The 12,539-nt window shown below is 37.3% G+C and overlaps 1 protein-coding gene across 2 annotated transcripts in view; it reads right to left on the reverse strand.

The window, feature by feature from the left end:
• Nucleotides 1-5,852: 5,852 nt before the first annotated feature.
• The window catches only part of HSPA14 (heat shock protein family A (Hsp70) member 14), a 36,689-nt gene continuing 30,002 nt past the window's right edge, over nt 5,853-12,539 (reverse strand). For both annotated transcript variants that reach the window (XM_007196440.3, XM_057543143.1), the window contains exons 11-14: nt 11,225-11,437; nt 10,636-10,809; nt 8,550-8,620; nt 5,853-7,325 (exon numbers count right to left, since the gene is read on the reverse strand). In XM_007196440.3, the coding sequence (XP_007196502.2) occupies nt 7,247-7,325; nt 8,550-8,620; nt 10,636-10,809; nt 11,225-11,437 (537 nt within the window). In that variant the 3' untranslated portion in view covers nt 5,853-7,246. The remainder of the gene's footprint in view (nt 7,326-8,549; nt 8,621-10,635; nt 10,810-11,224; nt 11,438-12,539) is intronic.

The raw sequence follows: 12,539 nt of genomic DNA on the forward strand, positions 1-12,539 counted from the left end.
TGAAGCCTTTGGTGTCATGAAGAAGCGTTTAACAAAACTTCTTAAGCAAAACATATAAAAACAAAAAGCTGTAAAACATACAGAGTTTCAACTATGTAAGGAAATGTATAGGAAGATAGATAACAAGATCTCTGGGAAGTGGTTTCCTTTTTGACTTCTTGATTTTACATATTTTCTATGAGCATCTTATTACCTTGATAATAAGGAATAAGAGGTCCTCCAGCCCTATTACATGGAAGGCCCTTTGTGATATGGTGGTTCCTGCCCACTTCTCAAGCCTCGTTGCTCATCCTCTCCTCCTGTTCTAATTTGTAACTTCCTCGAATATTCATTCCCCTGCTCCTTGTCTGCAGGACTTTGGTCAAACCTGTTCTCTCTGCCTGGAAAATGCCTACTTTCCCCCTATCTGTGCTAGGATTACTCCTACAGACCCTTTAAGACTTGGACAGAGCCTCACCTCCAGCCAAGCCTCTTTCTGGGGCTTCTCCCCCCACCCCCGAGTGTACTCTCTGCTCTTCATATGTGTTCTTACCCCTAGGAAGGAGGAGAGCATCCATCCTCACTCAACTGCCCTCTTGGTTTTCCCCCCACCTCATCGGCCACTCTTCACTCCCCCTTTTGGCTCCCTTTCCTCTATCCAACCTAAATGCTGGGATTCCTCAAGGCTTGGCCTTGAGACATTTCTCTTATGCTTTTTCCCTAAGTGACTGCCTCAATTCCCATGAATTTAAATATCGTTATGGTTAAGATTCCCAACTTTTTGTCTCCAGCCCTGACCTCTACTCCGAATTCCAGACTTGCATATCCACGGTGTCTAGCTGACACATCCACTTAGGTGTTAAACAAACATCTCAAATTGAACATACCCCTTATTTACCTGGGATATGTTCCAAGACCCCCAGTGGATGCCTGAAACCACAGATAGTACTGAACCCTATATATACTATGGTTTTTCCTATACATACATGCCTATGATAAAGTTTATTTTACCAATTAGGCACAGTAAGGGATTAACAACAATAACTAATAGTAGAACAGTTACACAGTAATGAAAGTTATGTGAATGTGGTCTCTCTCAAAATATCTTGTATGACAACTCACTGTGTTCGTAACTTTTTCAGTTTGAGGCGCGACAGCAAAACTAGCACAAATTTCTTTTTCCTATTTGTTTTTACTGAAGATGGTGTCAACCTCAGCATATGACTTTTTCCCTCTCCTTACTAAGTCGAGAACTTTCACCCTTTCACTTAAAGGAAGTACTTTATGGATTCTCTTTGGCATATATGAATTGCCAGCATCACTCCTCGTGTGCTTTGGGGTCATTGTTAAGTAAGATAAGGGTGACCTGAACACAAGCACTGATACTGTGACAGTCAATCTGATAACCCTGACGGCAACTAAGCGACTAAGGGGCGAGATACGTTGGACAAAGGGATGATTCATGTCCCAGGTCGCCAAGATGTCATCACGCTACTCAGAACAGTGTGCAATTTAAAACTTACTGATCATTTCTGGAATTTTCCGTTTCATATTTACAGACCAAGGTTGACCGTGGGTGACTGAAACCTCGGAAAGTGAAGCCTTGGGTAAGAGGGGACTAACTGTACTCATAAGAGTGCCCTAGACTTTTGCCTCCTGACCTGGTCTTCTCCACTCTAGGCCCATGAACCATCTCATGTCCATACACAGGCACCACCTGCTCAGGTGTTCAAGAAGTTAATCTAGTCGTCACTTCCTATCCTCATTCTCCAAATTAATTCCATTAGCAAGTCGTGTCAGTGCCAGGTCCAAAAGACACCTTGATCCTGCCCCTTTTTTCTATCACTACTGCTCTTAGTACAGACTGTCATTTCTCAACTGGAGTCCTGCAAAAGCCTATGCGGTGTCACTCCACTATTGCTCCCCTCCAGCCCGTCTTCCATACAGCTGAAAAAGTAGCCTTAAACCTAAGTGGAACATGTCCTCCTTCTGTTTTAAATTCCCAATGTGCCTAGAATACAATCCTAACCTTCTGATGGCCCACACAGCCTTGTGGGACTGCCCCCTGAACCTTACTTTGTGCCCCTCTCCCTCTGCTTACTGTTCTCTAGGACTTGTTTCACTCCTTCAGAAATCTGTATTGTGCATCTATGTGCCAGGTACTGTACGAGGTGCTGGGAATATAACAATGGACAACGAAGAAACAGACCCTCTCCTCAGAGAGCTTTTATCCTTGTGGGAGGAGCAGATAATAAACAAGGAAATAAATAACTTAAGGCAGCTCTAAATTACTTCCTAGTTCGGAGGACTCTCTCTCTTCACGTGGCTGGGTCTCAGCTTAAATGTCACTTCTTCAGAGGCCTCTCCTGGTCACCCTGTCTAAAGGGGATATCTTTGGTCTTCTATTCTCTCTCCTTTGCACTCTTAAGTGCACTCATCAAAACTTGCAGTTATCTTGTCTGTTTTTTGGGTCTTGATCAGTTTCACTACAAATTTATAGAATGAATGTATTAGATTCTTTTGTAAATCAGTTGTTTCCTTTTTCTGGTTTTGGATCCCATTAATTCCAGAGGATAGATTAGGCCTTGTGTCTTCAACACGCATCACTGTGTCTACTGTCTAGAGCAGCAACTCTCAATGTGTGGTACAGGGACCCTAAGACCCTTCCGGGGGCTCTTAAGTTCAAAACTATTTCACAATAATACCAAAATGATGTTATCTGCCTTCTTCACTCTCCTCTCACGAGTATATGAAGTTTTCCAGAGGTTACACAACTTAGATATTGAAACAGATTGAATGAAGAAGCAGGTAGCAGAATAGAGCAATCTTCTTAAGCCAGGCATTAAAGAGATTTGAAAAATATAAAACAATACCACTCTTGCCACTAAATTTTTTTGAAAAGTGATTTTTCATAAAAATGTTAGTTATGTTAACATTAACTTTTTTTATTTAAAAAATGATTATTTAGGACTTTCCTGGTGACTCAGTGGTTGGGAGTCTGCCTGCCAATGCAGGGGACACGGGTTCGGGCCCTGGTCCGGGAGGATCCCGCATGCCGCGGAGCAATTGGGCCCGTGCGCCACAACTACTGAGCCTGCGCTCTAGAGCCCGTGAGCCACAACTACTGAGCCCACGTGCCACAACTACTGAAGCCCGCGCGCCTAGAGCCCGTGCTCCATAACGAGAGAAGCCACCGCAATGAGAAGCCCGCGCACCTCAACGAAGAGTAGCCCCCGCTCGCCGCAACTAGAGAAAGCCCACATGCAGCAACGAAGACCCAACACAGCCAAAAATCAATAAATAAATAAATAATTAAAAAAAAAATGATTATTTAAAAAATACCTTGGTTTTAATTTCTACATGGTAAATAACAATGTATATAACAAATATAAACAAAAGTTAGGTTCTTATTAATTTCTAAGAGTGTAAAGGAGTCAAGAGACTAAAAAGTCTGGTAAATCCTGGCTATAAATGAAGAGCGAAATAAAAAGGCACTAAGAAACATACACCAGTGTCCTCAAGAAAAAAACAAAAATACAGGATTATGCCTCCATATCCCAGTTTTTTTTCATAAAGACCACTGAAAATATATTTCTGGAGGGCTATGGAATGTCTCCTTTTCCATTTAAATAGTTTCTTCTTCAAGAGGCAGAGAAGAATAGTAGAACGGACACCAGAAAATGTGAATTTAAATGAAAAAAAAAAAAGGGCACATAATGTGCTTAGGATAGTAAGCAATCAGAAAAAATTTAAGTTTACCAAAAAAGCACCTGACTATTACTTCAAAATCCACTATTTATTTGCTGTGAGACCTTGGGAAGTTATTTAACTTCTCTGAATCTATTTCCATATCTAGAACACAGAAATAGGGAACTCCCGGCGGTCCAGTGGTTAGTACTCTGGGCTTTCACTGCCAAGGGCCTGGGGGTTCAGTCCCTGTTCAGGAACTAAGATCCCGCAAGCCACGCAGCGCAGCCAAAAACAAACAAACAAAAAAAGTAGAACACAGAAATCATACATGCCACATTACTCTCTCTATTGCAACTACTCATGTGGTAAAAACACAATTTAAAAAGGAGAAATGAATTAAAGCAAATTAACAGCAGTATTATTATAAATGTTACATGGGCACTCGCAGTTATTTTAGAAATCCTGGCATTTTCCTATAGGACTTGTTTTGTGCTCTGATACTTTTTTTCAATCTTTCTTTTTTTAATTTAAGAAAATTAATTAATTAGTTAATTAATTTTTTGGCTGCACTGGGTCTTCGTTGTTGCATGCGGGCTTTCTCTAGTTGTGGTGAGCGGGAGCTACTCTTCGTTGCGGTGTGTGGGCTTCTCATTGCAGTGGCTTCTCTTGTTGCAGAGCACGGGCTCTAGTCGCACGGGCTTCAGTAGTTGTGGCATGTGGGCTCAGCAGTTGTGGCTCATGGGCTCTAGAGCGCAGCCTCAGTAGTTGTGGTGCACAGGCTTAGTTGCTCCGCGGCATGTGGGAAGCTCGAACCCGTGTCCCCTGCATTGGCAGGCGGATTCTTAACCACTGCGCCACGAGGGAAGTCCCTCAATCTTTAAAAACTCTTTGCAATGAAATATTTTGTGGCTTCCCAAAACTTTCATAGCATTACATATACTGTGAATATATTATATATTATTATATATCATATTGTATACAGGCATTTCTTTCTGTATTTATATTTGGCTCTGTCCTTTAGACAATGTCAGATATGTAAATAGGCAAAATTATAATTTGACATAACATTCTGCTGGTAAAAGCACTCAGGTTTTTAAACATATATGAGACACTGCAAAGATAATCAGCAAGTGATTGAAAAGATTATCAAGATACTCACCAAAAATATCTTAACAGTTGTTACTCTGGGTGGTAGAATATAGGATGTTTTATATTATCTTCTTTTTAAACTTTAGTTTTATAATGAACATGTATAATCAGAAAAATGTTAAAGGTATTCCCACCTTAAAAAAAAAACACTAGAAAATTTAATTGGCAAATCTTCCATAAATTCAGAAGAAAAAAAAGAAAACTTGTTATTTATGGATACAAGAAAACTTGGGAGTACAGTTGACTTGAGCAACACAGGTTGGAACTGTGCAGGTCCACTAACAGGCGGATTTTTTAATAAATAGGTACTACAAGAGCTCCGCAGTTGGTTAAATCTATGGACGTGGAACCACAGATATGGAGGGCTGACTGTAAAGCTATGTGTGGACTTTCAACTGCGTGGAGGGTCGGCACCCCAATCCCCAAGTTGTTCAAGGATCAACTTTATATTTCACTGAACAACAGAGCACTTTTGATGACAATTTCAAATTTGGTATGTTTGGGGGAAAAAAAACGTGCAAAGATGACCAATAAAGAAGCAGTGGTATTCCTTTCTTTTTCTACTCTATTTCTAAACAGACCATAAAACATGCAAAAGTTGTACTTACTGGCCATTGTCCTGTAGGATACAAAGATGACATTGTTATTTTTTCTTCCATGTAATTCACTTATTCAATAGACATTTACTGCACACCGACGTTCAGGGATTATTCTAGGGGCTAGGACATGATGATGCCTAAAACTTAAGAGTCTCTTGCTTTCACAGTGCTTAATAATCCAGTGGAGAAATAAGTAAATAAGCAGTCAAATAAGTAAATTATTACCTGGATATGGAAGGAAAGAGAACTCTTGAATAAATCCTTATGATATTTTATTCTATAAGTTTTGATAATCTGTTTCAGGGGTTGACAAACTTTCCTGTAAAGGGCCAGACAATAAATATTTAAAGCTCTGTGGGTTACGCAGTCAGTTGCAACCATTCAACGTTGCCATTAGAGTGGCAAACAACCACAAACAACACATACACGATTGAGTGTGGCTACGTTCTAGTAAAATTTTATTTACAAAGATAGGTGTGGGGTAGGACAGACACATTGCCAATAGTTTGCTAACCCCTGGTCTAAAGAGCTAACAATAACTACAAAATAAAATCCTACAGCACTTTTCCAAAGCAGCAGTTCAACTAATTCAGCTGGTATTTTCCTATTTTCTGAAAACACTTAATGGCTTATATATAATTATTTTATTTCAAAGTTTTTGTAACTTGGGAAAAGATCATAAAAGATAACTAAGTACTCAGCCTTAGTCAAAAGGATATACCTTTGAGGCTGCCTCTTTGTGGACTTAGACTCACACCTGAATTTTCCTTGTGTTTCTGTCAATAATTTGATGCAGAATAATAATAAAAAATTTAAGTTTGGTTTCTGTATCTTTAGAAATAGAAGATTACTGCCATCTAACTCCATAAAAAGCAACTATAATAATAAAGCACATCCCAAAGCTTGAACAGGTGGAAAACAGCACAGTTTAAAAATTTTACTGAGTAAAGATATTTCTTCTCAGTCTGCTGGGAACCAAGGAGAGAAATGAATGGAAATCCTCTCTTGGTAATAAAATCTAGAGTCTGATGCGCACGGCTCACCTTCAAGCTCTCCCCTCAATACAGGCAGATTACTTGTCTTGTTTTACAAAGAGAATAATCTTTTTCCTTAGTAACCCACTGAGTATTCTCAATGCACTAGTCAAAGTTTTCTGGTGAACAGAATGTGGCTAGCCCTCTCTTCAAAATAAAAAAATCTTTCAATTGCAAATGAGAAACATATCTGTTAGGGGGAAAAATCAAACTTAACATAATTGTAAAAAGAAAAAGTGCCTCCCCCCTATTTCCCTCCACAAAAGAAGCCACTGTTAAAAGGGTCTGGTGTTTAGTCTTCTATACTTTTCTCTACATATGTCACATGCATATTTATAAACAATTATTGAGTTTATGAGTTTCGTTTTTTCTTTTAAGCAAAAATGGTACCTTACTTTGCATATGGCTCTGCAATTTTTTTTCATTTAATACCAAAGACTTTTAAATTGTTCTTAGATATCTATTAAGAATTAACAAACGACTTCTTAAAATCAGAAGTTCCAAAGACAGAAAAAATTTTAAAATTTCTGGTAAAGTTTCCTTCAATCCACTCAAACAATTTAATTCTAAATAGCTCCATGGTAGAAAAAGTTCCTTGTATTTCTCACCAATAAAGGAAATCTTTAATGGAAAACAAAAAAAAAGGTTGTAACACTTACCAATATACTGTAGTTAAAATAGAAACATAAATCATACAGTTCATTCAAAAAAGTATTTTAATATAAACATCATTTATAAACAAAACAAATAATGTTGATATTTTAGTTCTAAAAAATTCGTGGTTTCTCTAAAACACTAAGATGCCACCTCAATAGTGATTGCCTCACATTTTCCGGTCTCTTGATCCGTGCATGTCACGTGTAAAGATCCATCCCTAAGCAAACAAAAAATAAATAACAATTCATAAGCTCAATTTATAAAAACAGATAGTCCTGGGCTTCCCTGGTGGCGCAGTGGTTGGGAGTCTGCCTGCTAATGCAGGGGACACGGGTTCGAGCCCTGGTCTGGGAGGATCCCACATGCCGCGGAGCGGCTGGGCCCGTGAGCCACAATTGCTGAGCCTGCGCGTCTGGAGCCTGTGCCCCGCGACGGGAGGGGCCGCGATGGAGAAAGGCCCGCGCACCGCGATGAAGAGCGGTCCCCGCACCGCGATGAAGAGTGGCCCCCGCTTGCCGCAACTGGAGAAAGCCCTCGTACGAACCGAAGACCCAACACAGCCAAAAATAAATAAATAAATAAATAAAATCAAGTAAAACTTTAAAAAAAAAAAAAAAAAAAACAGATAGTCCTTAAGAAATTACTTGAGGACTTTGAGTAAACAAGAGATCATTTTACTTTTTGAAAGAAGAGTGTTAAGAGATAAAGAAGAGACAAAACTTTATGTCTTTACATTCAGAACCGTATGCCACAATTAGGTAGTTGTTCTTAAAAATTTCCTCCTAGATCACTGTGATGAAAGTTGTATTCCTTGAGAACCCATGATGATAAATACCTTAAGTTGAAAACTTTATGCAAGTTCAAGAAGTATCAAGCTGTTTTCAAGCCCAGGCCATGGCAGACCTACCCTAATGAATTCTACGTTTTGGCTAATTATGGTTTATGGAATGAATTGTCCTTAATGTTAATTTGGAACTGATTTACTTGTAACACATAGTATTACGGATGGACTGCTGTTAAGGAAATGATAATAGCTGGATTTAATTAGTAATTTATTTCTTACAGATTTCCTGTTGCAATACTGAAATAAACTTACCCTTTCATAGGACAAAAAAATCAATTATGTAAATCTCAGAAAATTATATTTAAAGTTGATGAAAATTATATCTCAAACTTGCATGGACCAGTTTTTTAGGTTGACTACACCCATAATAATCAAAGAGTTCATAAAAAATTCAGAATGCAAATGACCTGAGATATACTTTTCTTTGTAAATATAGTAATTTTACAGGGCAAAAATTTAAGTTACTGATAAGATCTTTATAAGTTTTTAATAAATGATTTTCCCAGAATGACAACAGGTTAAGAATCAATAAACTAATAAAAAAGGTCAAGTCTCAAAGCGAATTTTCTTAACATCAGAAGTAGTTTAATTTTTTACCTTTTCATAGTAAGAACAGCTAATATGTCACGTAATCCATTTTCTTTTTTATCTAAATCCTGGAGTACAACCTGTTTAGGCAAAAATAATACAAAGATGATTTAGTACTTTGACATATTAATAAACTGATGCATCAATTATTCCAATGGACTAAATCTTACTCATTACTGAAATGAACCTTTTAAAACAGGGCCGTTTTCAATTCTCCTACCATTTATCATAATTTGGAAAATAGAATTAAGCTTTCTTAACTGACATGTCTCCTCTAAAAAGAGGGCATGTAAGATAACTAATATATTTGTCCCTTTTAAATGTCATGTCCTAGATTAAGATGATTATTTATATGAAGTACTGTTTGTCTCAGTAAATAAAGACTAAAAAAAAAAAAAGAAAGAAAACAAAATAAAGACTGCTTTTCTTTTGGGTAACTGCACCATTACAGTAACATGTAAATTACATTTTGGTAAGCCTTTTATATATATTTTTAAAAATTCAAATATTTTAAATGCACTTGGAAAACCTATTTAAAAGAAATACATGTCAAATTCTTTTGTGCAGCTAAGACTACATTTGTAAGTAAGAGATACTAATGAATTTACTATAAAATTCCTTGGTTTCCTAAAGAAAGGTATACCAATAGACCAAGTTTGAAAGTGACTTTTCAGATTTTGCCAAAATCAAGTTTTATGACCTTAGGTAAGTACTAAGTCTACTCATTTGTAAAATGAGGAGGTTAGAACAGATGGAATCTCTAGAAGATTCTCTTCCAAATACAGTATTATGTGACTAATTTTTCTCTTTCCAGCATCTGTAAGTTAGGATGTAGTGACAGTAGCTGTAGCGTCTCAAGAGTAGTATGTGGAGAGGAAAGGTAAGAAATGTACCAGAGAGGAATACTAAGGCTTCCACCTGAGTTTAGAAATCTGGTGCACAGGAAAATGCTTTTATAGTGATATACCACAGAAACATCTGGCGGAGCTTTGAAACCTTTACTAGTTGAAAGGGCCCTTCTCCAGTAGATCCTAAGATGTTAAGTCTGAGGTGGAGCCCAGACATATGATGTGTGTGTGTTTTCATTATTCTTTTGTTGAAATTAGAAAACAGATATAAAGTTAAGATACTATATATTCTCTTTTGTTACCTACATTTGTTTTATTTTTACTGTAAAAGTAATTAATGCTCATGTTCTGTGCTGTTTGTAAAAAATTCAGTATAAAGTGTTAAAAAGTAAAAAAACCTTCTTTGTTCCTTCACATCTACCCACTGTTAAGTTTCCTCAATACAGTTCAAATACCTATAGTTACTTTCTGTATCCACGCGTGGATATCTAAACACACACACCTACCCAAACACCACCTCCTTCACACACACCCACGCTCTCAATCGTTTTACTTAAACACAATGGTACCATGCTGTAAATTACAGTTCTGCAGCCCTTGTGTGCGTGCTTTAATGAAACTATATTTCTTGGGCATGTTTCTAAGCAAATAACATGGCTCCACCTCATTCTTTTAAAGGATGTGGAGGACCATATCCTCTGATATATGCATGTGGTATTTGAAAAAACAAACTTATCCTATGTCAGAGGCAGCATGGTATAATGGCAAGAGCATGGGCCCAGGAGTAAAAATAACCTGAGGCTAAATCTCAGCTCAGTCAAGAAAATAACAAGGTATTTACTACCATGAGCCTGTTTCTTAACCATCTATAAAATACACATAATAATGTCTATCTCACAGCATTTTGAGATTATGTTTGTAAATTGCCTCGTACAGCACACCTGGCATTTAGCAAACAAAGAAATGCCATTTCCCCTGCCACTGACCTCATTACCAAGGAGGGTTAAGAGCACAAAGAGAAGCAGCAGAAATACAATTGTACTTTATTTTCCTCTAACTCCTTCAAATTGAAATTGCCTATTTCTTCTCTCTTTCAAAAATAAATAAGTACAAGTAATCCATTCATAAAAATGTGTTAAATGTCCTATATGCATATTATATTAATTGATATTAAACTGAGTCTAATCCAGAAGGAAAAGCTAAACAGTTTCAAGTGATTAATTCATAGTCCAATCTGATGTAGTCACCTGTGCAAACTTGTTTTCCTCTTTTGCAGAGTTTTTCCCCTCAGACTCATAGAGTTCAAGACACACTGAGGATATACTTCCAGGAGCCTGTAATGTGTGTTGTCTTCGAGCTGGCAAAGGAGTCCCTGACGGAAATAGTACTTTGAAACTGTTGGCTCCTGATTCATCGACTCCCTAATAAGCAGGAAAATAATATGCACATCCTTTGATATCATTACAATTATAAAAAATCACTCCTATTATAAATTAATATATATTCCTTGTTGATAATCTGGAAACTACACAGCAGCAAAGGGAAGACAATAGAAATGATCCTTAATCCCGACCCACTTTATTTAAAAATAAATTGAAACATACACCTCTCTACTTGTATTAGAATCTTAAGCTTAAAAACACAGTTAATTAAGAAATTAACATATTAGATTATTACTAACTAAAAGAATATCAGAAACTCATTAAAAGTAAATTTATAACTTGAAATTTAAAATTTTTACCAGTACACAAAGTTTTATTTTAAAAACAGTACGTATGTAAACCTGTGGCAATAAATTTATACTACTATGGAAAAGTAAAGAAAAGCTCAACATACCTTAACTAAAATATCTTTGGCTGAACACTCTATCTTAAGAGTGTCCTCCACTAAAAGGTTTTCTTTCCCAATAAGGATTCCTGCTTCCATAGCTGCACCAATAGGGATAACTTCATCAGGAGGGATAGAATTGAGAAGCTCAACAGCTGGGAAAAGATCTTTAATCATCTGCTGTAGCCTTGGGATTCGAGAAGACCCTCCACAAAGGACAACCTAGAAAATAAAAATAATTTTCAGTTTTTTACTTTTAGAACAATGATTGTTTCTCAAAATTAAGTGTAACAGGACGAGTAAGCTTCATCACATGAAAAGGTAAAATATAAGAAGCCCTACTTTAACATATTATTTTATGTTATACTTACCATATCGATATATACATATAAATATGTATTTAATACATTATAAATATTTAATGTACTGTTTACCCATAGCAACAAAGTTTAAAATGAGGAGATCTCACCACATATTAGAAAATATAATATAATAACATATATGTGGCTCATGAGGAATACTGGGCACATGAGGCTTAACCATAAATACTCATTTGTATAGGAAATATTGTACTTAATATTTTGTACTGTTCAAGCATTATCTAAAAGAAGTGTTTACATAAATCACAGCATTTCTGTGACAAAATAAACAGTGGCAATCTCTCTATGTGAAAACTATGCCATAGATTTTGTCTTCACTGTGGAATAATAATTTTCTTGAGGAACAAGATGTTTTTTATACAACTACGTTTTAAGCTCTAGGTACCACCTGATTAAATACGCACAAAAACTCCATATAAAATTGTCCCTTTATGAGCCTGCCCACACATCTAGTGCCCCAACTTTTATAGCTGCCACCCAAAGGATGGGCCCCCAGATCTCTAGCTCTGAGAGCCAACAGGGCTTGCATTCATGAGTCCCATAGGATGACAGCAAACAGAGAAGCAGTTTTTAAACGGGCAAAGGAGCAACTCCTGCCCTGTGGCTATACACCAGGGCTCAGCACAGAGGGAAAAGGCAAGCATGCCCATCTCTCAGCTTCTCCCTGGAAGGGTGTGACTGCATGCTTTCCCAGCTGCTGCTGCCTGAGGGTCCAGTTTCTAATTAGCCTGTATCTAGGTGCTGCCTTTGATCTTCCTCTTTTTTTAATCATCATCACTCATGATGGTCTTGGCACACCCTCAAATACTGAGAGCCACTAAGAACACAAATGGCAGCTTAGACGGGCACAAAATTTTGAGAAGCTACCAGGAACTCAGGTAGGGCTGACTGACAAGGTTCATCTCCTACACAAGACCAGTCTGTCAAAACTGGAAGAGGTAGCA

The sequence above is a fragment of the Balaenoptera acutorostrata genome, chromosome 3 (assembly GCF_949987535.1).
Source record: "Balaenoptera acutorostrata chromosome 3, mBalAcu1.1, whole genome shotgun sequence".
Taxonomy (NCBI): Eukaryota; Metazoa; Chordata; class Mammalia; order Artiodactyla; family Balaenopteridae; genus Balaenoptera; species Balaenoptera acutorostrata.